Source organism: Pipistrellus kuhlii, unplaced genomic scaffold (genome assembly GCF_014108245.1).
Source record: "Pipistrellus kuhlii isolate mPipKuh1 unplaced genomic scaffold, mPipKuh1.p scaffold_m20_p_23, whole genome shotgun sequence".
Classification (NCBI taxonomy): domain Eukaryota; kingdom Metazoa; phylum Chordata; class Mammalia; order Chiroptera; family Vespertilionidae; genus Pipistrellus; species Pipistrellus kuhlii.
This window is the reverse complement of record NW_023425522.1, coordinates 7,943,898-7,959,833: the sequence shown is the minus strand read 5'-3', so window position 1 is coordinate 7,959,833 and position 15,936 is coordinate 7,943,898. Positions and strand designations below refer to the sequence as shown.

Genomic DNA, 15,936 nt, shown 5'->3' with positions numbered 1-15,936 from the left:
GAACATCTGTTAGATCAAAGAATTAGAATAGGTTCCTCAAAATTACACACTATTCTGCCAAATAAAACCGTAATGAAAAAAATACTTTAAGAAGTAATCCACCTTTAAAATGTTTTCCTAACTTGGGAGGCAATACAAGTGTTGCATATTTCATTTTAATATTCCTTTGGCATGGCTACAAGAATTCTTTGGATCAAGTTTGTTGATTCTTTTCTTTTCTTCTGTGAGTGTGATTCTCTCCTGCTGGCTTGTAGAAGCAACTTTCAACCTTTTTCATCTCATGGCACATATAAACTAGATAGTTACTAAAATTCTGTAGTATGCCGAAACCGGTTTGGCTCAATGGATAGAGCGTCGGCTTGGGGACTGAAGGGACCCAGGTTCGATTCCGGTCAAGGGCATGTACCTTGGTTGCGGGCACATCCCCAGTAGGGGGTGTGCAAGAGGCAGCTGATCGATGACTCTCTCATTGATGTTTCTAGCTCTTTATCTCTCTCCCTTCCTCTTTTTACAAAATCAATAAAATATATTAAAAAAAAATTCTGCAGTATAATGAAAAACATGTATTTTTCCCCTGACGTGAACAACAAAAAGTATAATTCTGATTCATTCACAATGGACCACTACTGTTCTGTTGGCCTTTTTAAATTTGATAACCAAAGGGAAGAGTTCAGAGCCCCTGATTGCATGTTTTAAACATTTTTGTGTCACACTGGCTTTCCCTGCACCTAGCTCAGTCAGTAACGAGTCAAAATGATGCACCAGGACTATTTGCCGAGTAAATGTATAATCAGAGATCCCAGAACTTTCTAGTAGCATTTGGGGAAGGGATGGTGGTGAGCTAAAGGTGGTGATAAGATTTGGGTAAGGATCCCTGTAGTCACGGAAGTAGCTGTAGACCTTGGCACTTCTGTGTCCCTCTTGGGGCCACTACAGTGATAGCGTGTGGTATTACTTCTGTCCTGACTGATCTGTGGCTTCAGTGAGACCAGGCAAAGACCTCAAAAACTCATCAATGAATCACAAAAAACTTGACACAAAACACACAAAAATGGTCTTACATTTAAAAATTACCCCTAAATTTGATCATTTTTGTGTTGAGCAATTTCATATTTAAACAGTGCCAAGATCTCTCAACCAAATGACAAAGCCACTTGTAAACCATAGCTATTGAAATTATTTTTTAATTCTAAGTGTTTAGAATTGAATGGTCTACAGATTGACCAATGGTGATGAAAACCCTGTATATTACATAGTGTATAATATACACTTGCTATATGATAGAGGATGAGTTTAAATTGGTAAAAACTATATACCCTTTTCAAAATTTCAGTTCGGCCACCAAGGGCACTCAGGCTGGACCCATCCTGCACCTGCAGGCTGAGAGGGCAAAGGCGAGGTGTCACACTGACCACAGGAGGGATGAAACGAGATGGCAACAGATGGTCACAACGCTGAGAAATAGACTCTAGTCACACTGGCAGGTCTAATTTCTGTACTTGCTGGCTACCACCTTGTGTCTTAGTTCAAGGCCGTTTAGACTGTAAACGTAATGGTATCCCGAGCTGCGGCCTGGCTTTGGGGCAGGTGAGCGGGCTTGATGGGTCACTCTTAGGGAATGGCCAAGTTTTAGAAATGGTTGTTTTTAAACCTTCTCTGAAACTGTGCTGAGCTCGGCCTCTTGGGTGGCACTGAACACCATACAGGCTCTGAGGCCTGTGACAGCGACCGATGACAAGGGAAGGGGGTGCAGAAACTACTTTCAGTTGGCTGAGGGGCAAAGCCAAATAAGATGTAATTTTATTATTATATAAAAACTATATCAAAAGTTTATAGGTAAATGTTTACTTAACGTTTACTTAAATATTGTGAGCTAAATTTTAAAAATTGATGTCATGTATTTGTAAGTTTCAAAGGCACAAATAAAAAGCACAGATCACTTTGCACTGCCACTATGGCTACAATGAAGACAAGGAGAGTGTTGGTGAGGATAGAGAAACTGGCACCCTCCTAAATTGCTGGTGAAAATGTACAAAAATGGTCCAGTCGCTTTGAAAAATAGTTTGGCACTTCCTCAAAATGTTAACCAAACAGTTACCACAACTCACCAATTCCACTCCTAGGTATACACCCAAGAGAACTGAAAATCTATGTCCACACAAAACTTGTATGCAAATGCTTAGTGTGGCATTATTCACAATGGTCCCCAAATGGAAATAACCCAAATGTCCACCAACTTCTGAACAGATTAATGAAATGCGACATATTTAATATAATGGAATTTTATTCAGCCATAAAATGGACTCGAATATTTATACATGCTACAGCATGAATGAACCTTGAAAACAATATGTGAAAGAACAGTCACAGAGAACCACGTATTAAATGATTCCATTCATATAAAATACCCAGAACAGGCAAATTCTTTGAGAGAAAGTATTTTAGTGCTTTCCAGGGTCTGGGAGGAAATGGAAGGTGTCTCCGAATAGGTACGGAGCTTCATTTTGGAGTGATAAAAATGTTCTAAAATTAACTGTAGTAATAATTACATATCCTTTAAAATCTGGACAGTATACTTTAAATGAGTGGATGTTATGGTACATGAATTAAACCTCAATAAATAAAGCTGATTTTTAATAAGCAAATAGATAGATAATAATAGACTCACAAATCAGGAGCCTAGAAATCATACTGATGATAAAATGCTAGAAATTTATACAAATGGTTCCTGGGAACCTGAGTCAGTTTTGCCTATGAAGTTCATCGATGTAAATTAACAAACCAGTGTTTTCAAGCCCAAACACTGACTTGCGAAGTGCAGACTTTCAACATTATAATTGTTACTTTATGACAGTCACCCTCAAAATGGGGCATGGAAATCACGGATAGGGGCACCCTGGGAGGGGGAAGGAGTGTGGACAGAAAAGTAATTACTGACTAGGACCCTTTGCAGGGTGTACCCATTCCCTACTACTCATAAGTAGTTCATATCCCTTAAGTGTGCTGGAAAAGAGAAATTAATAGAGAACCAGTGTTCTCATGTTTCTAAAGACATAATCGTAGCTACTCCTTGACTAGACTACTATGAAACAAATCTGGGAAAAGCAGCCTGGACGATGCTGTGCACAGGAAATCCATGCAGGGAGACATGCAAATCAACGACAGCGAAGAGCGGCCTAGAGAAGCGGTTGCCTTCTCAGGGATTGATTGGCCCACAGCAAAATCTAGGGGGAGGCATGCTGCTCACATACAACAGGGATCCACTCGGTAGTTTAAAATGACATCGAAACAAAATGCAAACAATGATATATGTTTCCCATAGAGGGCTGGCAAACCTAAATCTGTCCTTCATTTGAGTAGGGATCCAAGTACCTATTAAAAGGACAAAAGCTGGTTTCTGGTCCAGTGGTTCCTTCTTTAAGTATCCTATAGGATGATGAATATTTCATTGACCCTCCCATTTGTCTGAATGGTCTGGTCTGCAGCTAGAAGAGCTGAAGGACACTGTAGGCCTTCAGAGGTATAGGACAGCTTTGGGATGTGAGAATTTCTTACGATTTTAAGGAAGACATCTGAAAATCTTAGTACCTTTATTTATGACTATTCCTTTATTTCTATTCTATTCTCCTTAGAATAGAAACTTGTGACAGTTTCTTATAGTAATAGTTGATTTCCATAACTCGATACCCTTTCTTGCTTTATGTTAGCTTTGTGGCATTATGTTTGTGGAGACAGACAAATCAAGACCATTCCCAGGCTAGGAAGGGTTACCACCAAGGATGGATGTCCCATTCTGCCTGAGGCACTGGCTCGGCTCCGCCCTCCCCTCATCCCTGGGGCAGCAAGTGCTCCAGTTGGCAGTGTGTTCACTGCTCTGCTCTGTAGAGCTAAAGAGGTGGCATCTGATAGCTGGGAAGATTGACACTCCTCCAAGACATGCCACAGATAAATTCCAATTTATAAAATACAAGTAGACCTTTAGGTTAAAGCACATATGGCCATAACATTTTCACAGATTTGAAATTTGTTAACCTAACCCAAAAGATACCACCTTTAAAGTTGCAGCCCCAGATTCAAAATGTAATACATGGCACAAGGCCAGGCCTCCACGTGCTTAAGAAGCATTAATATAATTCCACCTAGTGCTTGCATATGAAACCTTGAGGTGCTAGGCTTCATAAATGAGTGATTCAATGTCATGATAAAAGCGTAATTACTAAAGTTCATCTAGAAAACAAATTTAAAGCAAAACGGCATGCTGCTTCTGATGAAAAGAACAAGCCTCTAAGCAACCAATTTTCAAAATCAAAATGTTCTTCATAATAGACTTCACTCAGAACTAAGGGTATTTGTTTCTAGTAGGGACTCGATCTAAAGACAAAAATTAGTGCGAACACTCAAGACTAAGAAGCATAAGGAAAAGCACTTGCCTGGTGTTTCACGGGTTTAGGCGATTCCTGCTGCTCGTTACAAACAGACAAATGCAAACGTTAGCAAGGTTCTCCCCTCACAGTAAGCACCTCCAGGCGCCCAGTCCCGCAGTGAGAACTGGGAGTGCTGGGTGCTGGCATTCTTTCAGGCCACACTAACTAACAGTTCTGCTATCTATAAATTAAGGGTAGAGGACATTTGTATCCTTACCCCTTTTCTATCTCCGATTCTTCCCAAATTCCTAGCCTCTCCTCAAGCTGCTGCGGGCAGCAGCAACTGGCTGCTCTGCCAGGTCCGGAAAGAACTGCCTAAAATATTTGAGGCTCTTTTTTTGGTGGGAAATAAGTTTTCATAGGCCCTGCTCATCGATTTTAACTATTCTCACCAAATCTTTGCAAGAAATGAGGCTTCAAGCCACAGCCATGATTCCAGTTTCATATTAGAGACTAGTTGACAGCCATTTCCTGATCATCGGCTCCCTTTAAGTGAACGAGAGCGTTGTTGGGTCGGGTGGGGGGACAGGGAGCTGTCAGAGACCGGCTTCCTCAGTGGTTCTGAAATTATGGAAGCATAAATCTAAGATTTAAAACAACAGCCACAGAGCAGGAACTTACAGGAATATTATGGTCCTTTCGGCCTTTGTGTGAGGAGGCGACGTGAGCGAGGTACTGGATGACCTTCTTGGTGTTCTCCGTCTTCCCGGCACCCGACTCGCCCCTGGAAGAGACAGTAACACAGGCCGCCTTGAAGGAAGCACAGCACACATTCCAAAATTACACTCAACGAGCTACACTGAGCGGAAACAAGAATTAGAAAATAAAAAGAAGATAAGTAGAGGAAAAGCCTATCAGCAGTAGTTAAAAATTATTGTTTTTAAATGGTATTAAATTAACCCAGATCTTTTTTTGGTAAGGGGCCACAGGAAAATGCTCACAGCACTTTTTGTTCTTGGCACAAGGGTTCTGGCATGGAAGTGACATTTATGAGAATGCTTGTGAAGAAATTTCTTAGCACAGAAACATACCCAGCACAGGAGAGGGGATTCCTAAAACAATGAAATGAAGGGAATTTAATCTGAAGGAACTGATTACTGACATTCGTCTTGTAAACCAGCCAAAGCTTTCTGAGCTCAACCCTCATCGCAGGCGAGTGGTTCTCCCAGGTACCAGCACACAGCACCGTGCACTCTCAGCTCACACCTCCGAAGACTGCTGCCTCCCACGCTGGATGTGTGTGGCAAGGGCCACGGCTCCGTGCTTTTGTTTACTTGTATGTGTTTGTGTTGCTTCTTTTGAATCTACATAGCCTTGTGTAGTGTTGATACACAATTTGTAGAGAAACTGAATGAATACTATGATTTTTGCTATGAGGAGGTGGGACAAATGCCATCATCACTTTATATGATTTATATGTTCAAACAAGGCTGGCACATTCTGCTTATTTCTACTCAGTGCCAAGCTTGGAAGTCAGGTAAACGTGGCTAGCACGCAGTGACACCTGAACTGGGGTCTCTCTGCTCAAATATTTAAGGCTCCCTGGGACATAAAGCAAACCTACCCTGACAATCAAAATATCAATTTAAATAAAAATGTAAAATTTAATATATAGTAGTTATTAGATTATTTTTAAAAAAACAAACTCAAAAATGTCATTTGACATATTGCCAACTAAGAATCCTGTTTTATCTAAAGCATGAAAAATCTATTTTTTCCAACAAACCTTGACCCATTCTTGGCTGTACTTTGAACTATTTACAACTTAAAAAATTTCAGGAGGTTTACTGGTTGCATTATCTTCTTAACTCTCTGTACCCACATACCCACAATCTCAACCACAGAGGGGTGACCAACTAGCCGTATGGCTTTGAGTAAGGCAGTTATCTTTTCTGGGCATCAGCATCACCATCTGTAAGTGTAGGAATTGGATTAGATCCTTTCTGGCTCCAAGACTGGATAATTCTAGATATAACTTACTTATTACTTTATGAGAATATATTAATCACCATCTGTTGTTATATTAAAAGTCATCCCCCTTTTTTTTTTTTTTAAAGATAGGTGTATCTGTTTTTAAAAATATATATATTTTATTGATTTTTTACAGAGAGGAAGGGAGAGAGACAGAGAGCTAGAAATGTCCACGAGAAACATCGACCAGCTGCCTCTTGCACACCCCCTACCAGAGATGTGCCCGCAACCAATGTACATGCCCTTGACCGAAATCGAACCTGGGACCTTTCAGTCCGCAGACCGGCGCTCTACCACTGAGCCAAACCGGCTTCGGCTCATCCCCTTCTTTGCTTTGCCATGTAAGAATTTTAAATCTTAGGTACTCAAATTTATTAACTTTCTTGTAAGGTTTCTTTCTGCCTGTAGTCACAGTACAGGCCTTTTCTGCACCAAATTACACCTATCTATTAATATATTCTCATTAAAAAAAAAATCTTTATTTTTCTTGATTTCAGAGAGGAAGAGTGAGAAAGAGAAGCAGTAAGGCAGAAAGAGAAACATCAATGATAAGAGAGAACCACTGATTGGCTGCCTCCTGAACATCCTCTCCCGGGGATGGAGCCTGCAACCTGGGCAAGTGCCCTGACTAGGAATCAAACTGTGACCTCCTGGTTCATGAGCTGATGCTCAACCACTGAGCCACACCAGCCTTGCTGTATTCTCATTTTAAATTACCAATATTAAATCCATCTGTATTTTCTTCCAGAAGTCTGATGGTTTCAGTTTTTATAACTAAATCTTCAATCAACCTAAAAAAATAATTTATGGATGGAGGTAAAGATTTAGACTAATCCCTCCCCCTTACCCAAATGACTCAACCTATAACCCAATATCAATGGTTCACAAAGACACTAATTCTCCAGTGATATGAAATATAATCTTTATCTTATACTCACTTCTTACATATATGGCTTATTCCAAAGCTGGTACCATATTGCAGTCGTTTTGAAATATGTCTAATCAATGTACACCTAATTTTTCTTCTTAAAAAAACACATAAACCAAGTCATCTCTGAGGTTTGTTGTCAGATAAACTTCAAATAATCTGTTCTGTTCTGCCTCCCCATCTCCTGCTCCCACAAATATACAGGTGGAATTTTGAATTAAATAATAATATTAATATATATATGCTATTTTTAGGAGAAATGATGTTTTCATCTCTGTCTCTCAGGTAACTATATATTTCTAAGTTCATAACAAGTAAAAACCATTTTTCTTATTCATCTTTAAAATCATAGTGCCCAGCATAGAAAGTGCCGTTGAATACAGGTCCTATGCATGTTTTGTTAAGTTTACTCCTAGGCTCCTTAAAAATATTTTTTGTTCCTGTCATTAATGTCCTTTCATCTCCATTCTATTTCCTACCTGGCTACCACTGGTATATAGGAAGGTAATAATTTTCATTCATTCATTCCAAAATATTTACAAGTCGACTTCTATGTATAGGGCATTTTTCTCAGTACTAGAGCTGTAGCTGTGAAAAAATGCATGTCCTTATGGAGCTCAAGTTTAGGAGAAGAGACAGAAAATAAGCCAGAAAAATAAGATGATTACAGATGTGAGGAATGCTACAAAGAGCTTCCTGAAAGATGAGCTGGAACTAGCAAGTGAAGAGCTGGGGCAGAGTGTTCAGGCAGATGGAAAGACAACACAAAAGCCTTGTGGGGATGGTGTGGCTCAGTGGTTGAGGATAAATCTATGAACCAGGAGGTCACAGTTTGATTCCCGATCAGGGCACATGCCAGGGTTTCCAGCTTGATTCTCAGTAGGGGGTCAGTAGGAGGCAGCCGATGGATGCTTCTCTCTCATCAATGATGTTCCTATCTCTCTTCTCTCCCTTCCTCTCTGAAAGCAATAAAAATGTTTTTGTTTTTCTTTTAAAGCCTCAAAGCAGGAAAAAGCTTGGTAAATTCTAGGAACCAACAGCCTGTGTGTAGGATTTGATGTAACTAACCAGCAAGGCGGAGAACAGCAGGAGTCACTGATGATGTAGGAACAGGGTGGATGAATGCACTCAGGACTCAGGGGAAAGAATGTGGGTTTTACTCAAATATAATTTCTTGTAGCTATGGTAGAGGTGTTCTCTGTTTTGTTCTTTTTTTTTTTTTTTTAATAATTTTATTGATTTTTTTACAGAGAGGAAGAGAAAGGGACAGAGAGTTAGAAACATCGATAAGAGAGAAACATCAATCAGCGGCCTCCTGCACACCCCCTGTGGGAATGTGCCCGCAACCTAGGTACATGCCCTTGACTAGAATCGAACCCTGGACCCTTCAGTCCACAGGCTGACGCTCTATCCACTGAGCCAAACCGGCCTCGGCCTCTGTTTTATTCTTAACTTTATTCAACATATTTAGTGTTTCAAGGTTAATCATGATGCTGGCTGTCGGTTTCAAACAAAGTTTATTATGCTGAGCAATGAGCCTCTCATTTGACCGATGATGACACACAGTTATGACTGGGACTTTTCAGCTCCGTTTGCCTCTGGTTTCTCAGCGAACCCCTCTCATCTGGACATGCTTCAGTTTGTCATTAGGGCACTCTCTCCCTCCGATCACACTTCCGGGGCTGTTTATTAGCATAAACGCAACCATTTAGGAACTCTGCTACATTTCATACACTCAGTTTAAGGCAACTTTGCTGTAAAAAATGCTTCAGAGTTGGATGCATTCAACACTTGCCTGCTGAGTTACCAAGAGGGGAGATGGTGAGCCTCACATCCTCCATTTTAACGGGGACAACAGCCTCTGCTGTGTAAGGTGGTTGTGAAGAAAAAGTACCGTCCATCTAATGCACATGATTAGCCTTCAATAATCATTACCGTTACTGGCCCTGAAACTGTTCATCCATCAGACAAGAGGTCATTTGAATGACTAAACTCTAAGTTACTCCCTGAATCGATAGTGTAAGAGTGTGGCTCTGGTGTCAAACTGCCCACCTGGATTCAAATCCCACCTACCACTTTGGGCAAGTTTCTGAGCTCTTTGACCCTCAGTTTACCTGCTTTAAAGAGATAGTTATTTCTAGGACTGAGAGAATGCATGTAGGAGCCTACCACTGAACCCGGCCAAAGTCTCTCAATAAATGGCTGTAGTGGTAGGAATAGCTATGATGATGATCAATGATGATGATGATAAACAGAAGTTTTATAAAAGCCTTTGATTTGAATATGAAAGAGATGGAGGATCAAAGGAATATAATTCTTGGAAAAGGTTTTTTAAAAAGGGCAATGGCACATCTGTCCCATATGGAAGCAAAGAAAATAAAGCCGCTTGAACAAAAGTCACAGGGAAAGGGAACCGAACAGATAGCTCAGCAGACTTCATTTGAAGAAAATGAGAAGACTTCTGAGAGGAGAACAACAGGACGAGATCTCAAAGAGAAGGAGGACAAAGGAATCCGACCTCATTTCCACCAACAACACACGGTCTGCAGACCTGGGAGCTCCGTGCTGTGAGTGACTGCTTGTTTCTGTGCTGGTCTCCTGCTTCAAGGGCAAGGTTAACAGAACAAAACAAGGAGCCTGCTGGGTGGGGTGCCCTGTGTCTGCTGCAGTGCTTCCGGACATAAAAGATCAGGAATTCCTAATCTGAAGGTATTTGTGTGTCCTAGAAAGGTCTATGGATTTCTCTGGCTCCTCAAAAGGATGTACAATTCAAAACAAAAGCTTAAAAACCAAGAGTGAGAGGAAGCAGTAAAGGAGATCATTAATAAATGATCAGTTCCAGGATCTTCCTTGGATTCCCTCTAGACTAGCGGTGTTTCCCCAATGAGAATCCCCTTTCCCAGATCTTCACTAGTTGTTTTTATTCTCACTGGCTTTTTATAATATTCAATTCAGTCTAGCTTCAAAAATACTCTTTAAAAACAACATATATATTATTCATTTGTAATAATAAAAGTGTAATATGCTAATTAGACTGGATGTTCTTCCAGATTGAAGCCAGGGCTCTGAGGGAAGGCTGGGTCCGGGGTGCCAGAGGGAAACTGGTACGGGCAGCCAGGGGAAGGCCGGCCTACTCTTGCACGAATTTTGTGCATCAGGCTTCTAGTACTAGTTCTATATAAAAGAGTAATATGCAAATTAACCACCACTCTGCTACATCCACTAGCCACGCCCACCAGCCAATCAGGAGTGAATATGCAAATAAACTCAACCAAGATGGCTATGGCTACAGAGAGCAGGAGGGAAGCTTTCCACCTGCCCTTGCTGGCCTAGGCCTTCATTCAAGGCTACAAAGTTTCAATGATAGAAGATACAGTAATCCAAACAGAAATGTCGGTAGCCAAGCCATGGAGCTGGAAGAGCAGGAGGCTAGGGTTGCCCTGGGCGATGGAGGAAGCCAACCTTTCTACGCCCTGGCTGGCCCAGGCCTCTGCTTAAGGCTACAAAGTTTCAATTATAGAAGATACACAAATCCCAACAGAAATGGCTGCCTCCACAGAGCAAGCAGAAAGCTTGGCTCCGCTCCAGGATACAAAGTTTCAATTGTAGAAGGTAAATAAACCCCAGATACTAGGGCCTATGCTTGGGTCACTAGGGGGCGGGGCCAGTCTGCAAACCACCACAGGCTCCTTGACCAGGCTGCCCAACGCCCCAAGGGAACCCCCCACCCTGATCCAGGACATCCTTCAGGACAAACCAGCCTGTGCACCAGGCCTCTATCCTATCTAATAAAAGAGTAATATGCAAATTGACCATCACTCCAACATACAATATGGCTGCCCCAATATGGTCAAAGATCCTGCCCCCATGTGGACACAAGATGGCCACCACAAGATGACCAGCAGGGAGGGCAGGTGGGAGGGACCAGGCCTGCAGGGAAGGGCAATTGGGAGGAACCCAGGCCTGCAGGGGAAAGTAGTTGTGGGGGACCAGGCCTGTAGGAGAGGGCAGGTAAGGGTGACCAGCCTGCAGGGGAGGGCAGTTAGGGGCAAACAGGCTGGCAGGGGAGCAGTTAAGCATCAATCAGGCTGGCAGGGGAGTGGTTAGGGGGTGATCAGGGTGGCAGGCAGAAGCAGTCAGGGGCAATCAGGAAGGCAGGCAGGCGAGCGGTTTGGAGCCAGCAGTCCTGGATTGTGAGAGGGGTATCTGTCTGCCTGTTTAGGCCCAATCCCAGTGAACAGTTGGACATCCCTCAAGGGGTCCCAGATTGGAGAGGGTGCAGGCTGGGCTGAGGGACAACCCCCCTCCACCACATGAATTTCATGTACCAGGCCTCTACTATATAAAACATTATCCAATTTCTTAATAGTTTCAAAACTATTAAAAAGTAGCCTACTAGAAAGAGCAGAAATTTTATGGTCAAGGTAGGCTTGGCTGGGGCATGGAGCAAGGGTGGGCTAGAAGAGGTCAATGGGGAAAGAAAGGGAACATAATGCATACTTTCAACAATACTTTTTTTTAAAAAAAGAGGCTTGTGTTCAAGTTTTCCATCACACATGTAAATTTAACAGGGGAGTTGCAAAGATTAATGTAGATATTTGCAGTCAGTTCCTTGGCCAATTTGCCTAGAACATTTTAAACTTAGAATTACAAGTTGATTGCATACTTCTCCCCCACCCCCAAGTAAGACACAGCTACAATAACCTAAAAATTCCTATAGTTGCAACTTGAGGACAGCTAACAGAGTCCTAGAAAAGCAAATTGAAGTCTAAAAAGGGTGGCTGTTTGGCCTAGGTCACAAAGCTAGCTTATGGTAGAGCTGGGACAAGAAAGAATTCCAGATTCCTATCTGACAACATAATATTTCAACTACACCACACTGTTGCCTTGGCTTTTTTTTTTTTTTTAAGACTTAAATTTTTTAAATAGCAGTTTTTTTTAGGTTTATAACCCAATTGAGTTCCTGTTGCTCCAGCCTCACCAGCACTTGTTGCCAATGTGTGTGCAGTGATGATACGGGATGGGAAACATCTCCTCATATGCTCTTTTGCCATCTGTATATCTTCTTTGGTGAGGAGTCTGTTGAATTTTAAGAGTTCTTTGGACATTTTGGATAACAGTCTTTTATAAGATTATCTTTTGCACATATTTTCTCCCAGTCTGTGGCTTATCTTCTCATTATCTTGCCAATGTCTTTGGCAGAGCAGTTTTTAATTTTAATGAAGTCCAGCTTATCAATTATTTCTTTCCCCGATCGTGTCTTTGGTGTTGTATGTAAAAAGGCATCTAGGTTTTGTCCTATGTTACCTTCTAGGCGTTTTATAGTTCTGTCTTTTACATTTAGGCCTATGATCCATTTTGAGCTTTATCTGCGAAGGGTGGAAGATCTGGGTCTAGACTCATTTTTTGTTATTCCTGCACCATTTGTTAAAGTGACTACCTTTGTTCCATGCCTTTGATCCCTTGTCAAAGATCAGTTGACCTATATCAGTTGACCTTGCCTTGTTATGAGAAACATGCTTTAAAAATGTTAAGATAATCAAATTGATTATCTTAACATTTTTAAAGCATGTTTCTCATAGCAAGAATCAACTGTTCTAAATCCAGGTTGGGTTGGCCTTCATCATTTAATGTAATACTTGTATCTGATAGATAAAATTCCTTAACAAAAGAAATCTATTGTACATCCTGACAGAACGCTGAAGTAACTATTGTTTTACAATCGTTGCATTATATTTAAATACATTTTATGGGGGGGGACACACCTTGAGTTAACCAGAGTTATTCATAAATGTAAACCAAATTTTTTAAAAGTAAATTCCTCACCAAGTGTGAATTTTAATTCTAACGAGAAGGAAAGTCAGCACAAGGCTTATCCTCTTAACAGGATTTCACTTCCAATTAGATGGAGGCGTGTGGGAAAGACTTTGCTCTGAGGATAAAGAAAAGCCTGAGTGTCTTCACCAGAAACGTGTCAGGACACTAGACTAAGACTGAGCAGGGGGCCGGGGCCCTTAGGTGGGAGCTCACACTGCCTCCCTGAGTCTGCAAAAATAAAGGCTGGTTGGGGAGCTGTAGGCAGATGAGGCCAGAGGGTACATTACATGCTCATCATTTTGGGGAGAAAAAGTAAACTACAGAGTAAATGACTAAAAAAACAAAACTTAAGGCGGAAGGAAATGTTGCTTCCAATTGTATTTTTTCTTTATGATACAATGCAAACATAGATACTTAGTATAAAATAACTATTAAGTAGACGTGACTGAGTAATTATTCTATACAGAGAGCTCATTAGGTTGGCTGTCTATTAAATTTAAGAAGACTCTCTTTATACATTCTTGGAGTTCTTCATGTGGTATGTTTTCAAAGGCACCAAGGAACATATAATATTTTCTTAAACCTAGGATACTTTGTTTCATGTTTTCCTGTTTCTCAAGTCACAATGTAGCTTATGATAGATAGAAATACACAAAGCTGTTATTAACTATCATAACTAGAGGTATCTAAGAATTAAGAAAATGTGGCGATGCTAAAAACAAGTGAGAGGCGGGATTTGCTGGAAGTACTGGGGTGATGGTGATAGTAATGTTTTCCATTTTGATAGAGATTTTGGTTACTTAAATAACTCGGCACATGTACATTTAAGATGTACACATTTTATTACAGGTACATTGTCTTAAAAGTTAAAGATGCAAATTCTGGACTTTAGTAACTGTTATACATGCTGACATTATTCAAGGGGAAATGTACTGACATGCATCAGATTAAGCGATTAATAGTTCACCAAAGTGGTATAAAAACTTAAACTGAAACATCTGAGCAATCAGCAGCCACAGAAAGAAACATTCCCTGACCTTAAGCAGGCCTCCTGAAAATACAGCCACCACTGACCTGGTGGGAAAAGACTGACCCTTAGCACCCGCAGTGTACATCCAGCTGTCTGTTAACATCACAAAGCTGAAGAGACTCTCCATAATTTCCCTAGAAAGCCCTCATCTTCCTCCTCTCCCCTTTTTGCTGAAGTTCAGTACAGTTTATAAGCCTTTTGTTTCTGGCTACTCAGCAACTTATTGCATGCATGTGTAAAGAAATTGTCCATTCTCAGACCCTCCAAACTCTGGACCCAAGTTGGAAAAGTTAGTTTTCCTCCCAGGACAAATAAAAACAGATTAGTAGATGGATAAAAGAATGAACAGGTTAATATATATCATAAAGTAAGTACAGAACAATATTAATGGTAGAATGTAGGTGGTTGATATATGGGTGTTGACTGCAGCTTTATGTAAAAATATAAGATGTTCAGCCGAGACCGGGTTTGGCTCAATGGATAGAGTGTCGGCTTGGGGACTGAAGGGTCCCGGGTTTGATTCCAGTCAAGGGCATGTACCTTGGTTGTGGGCATATCCCCATTAGGGGGTGTGCAAGAGGCAGCTGATCGATGACTCTCATCGATGTTTCTGGCTCTCTGTCTCTCTCCCTTCCTCTCTGAACAAAATCAATAAAATATATTAAAATATATATATATGATGTTCAGAAAAGCTGGAAGAGGAAAAGAAAAGAGGGAGGGAAAAACAAAACAGACAGACATGGCAGTTGATGATTGCCTAAGAGGTAGCCAGCTGCTAGGGAGACTTACCTCATACCCAAGCCTATTAATTGATGACAGACGTCAGTCTAAAATGGAAATAACCATCTAATTACAAGTGCTAGTGCCTGGAATGGTCACTCTGGTGCCGAAAGTAACTTAGTATTCACTGACCTCTCGTTAGGTCAAACAGCAGCCATTCTCTCCCCAAGTGTTTCCTGCTGCCAGACATTTCAGAGTCATCAGAAAAGGTCATCCAAGCTCCCAACCCCTTCTCCCCCGCAATCAAAGAGAGTGGGTGCCCTGCACCTGCCGACTCAGCCCAGCAGATGGGCAGCACAGCTCTGTTCCTCTCAGAAACATGCGGCTCCCTATGCTTGGTTCCTGGGGAGTTTCGGTGACTAGATGCCGGCTGCAGCTTCTTTAACTCACGCTGTACAACAAAGAATCTGGCTGGTCTTTGTCCCTGGTTCCTGGGAGGGAGCTTCTAAGTCCTTGGAATATCTTTGCTATTCACATGGCCCTGACGGTTTATGCTAATGAGGTGACTCATAGTGGGCACCTCGATCACTCCAGGATGGGAACTGGCCAAGCTGAAAGACCAAAAGGGTGATTAGAGGTTTGGGCTGCTGAACCATGTTATCAGCCAGGTCTCCTGGGAGGGGAGAGGGCTGGAGGGCGAATTAACCCTGTGGCCAGTGATTCAATCCATCATGCCGACATGAAGCCCAATAAAACTCTGGACTCGGACACTTAGGTGAGCTTCTGGTTGGCAGGAGATGTCCAGAAGACATGGAGGCTGTGTTTCTGGGGGCCTCTGAAGGGTAGTAGCAACCCCCAATTTTGTGCTATTTTGTCAGAAGTCCCCAGGGCTTGGGAGCCCCTGAGCTGGTGGCTGGTGTCTATAGTGCGGGAACCATGTGGGAAGTCAGGGTCAGAACTGCAATGTAACATAATTTTCAAAAGACATCTGCATATATGCAAAACCCATGGACACAGACTACAGTGCGTTGAAGGCCGGGGGCAGG

At 41.7% G+C, this 15,936-nt stretch overlaps 1 protein-coding gene across 4 annotated transcripts in view; it reads right to left on the bottom strand.

The window, feature by feature from the left end:
- MYH10 (myosin heavy chain 10) overlaps positions 1–15,936 on the bottom strand; it is a 136,441-nt gene that overhangs the window by 82,688 nt on the left and 37,817 nt on the right. For 2 of the 4 annotated variants that reach the window (XM_036452180.2, XM_036452182.2), the window contains exons 5-6: positions 5,046–5,148; positions 4,431–4,460 (exon numbers count right to left, since the gene is read on the bottom strand). In XM_036452180.2, the coding sequence (XP_036308073.1) occupies positions 4,431–4,460; positions 5,046–5,148 (133 nt within the window). The remainder of the gene's footprint in view (positions 1–4,430; positions 4,461–5,045; positions 5,149–15,936) is intronic. The other 2 variants (XM_045586533.1, XM_036452183.2) reach the window with 1 other exon arrangement.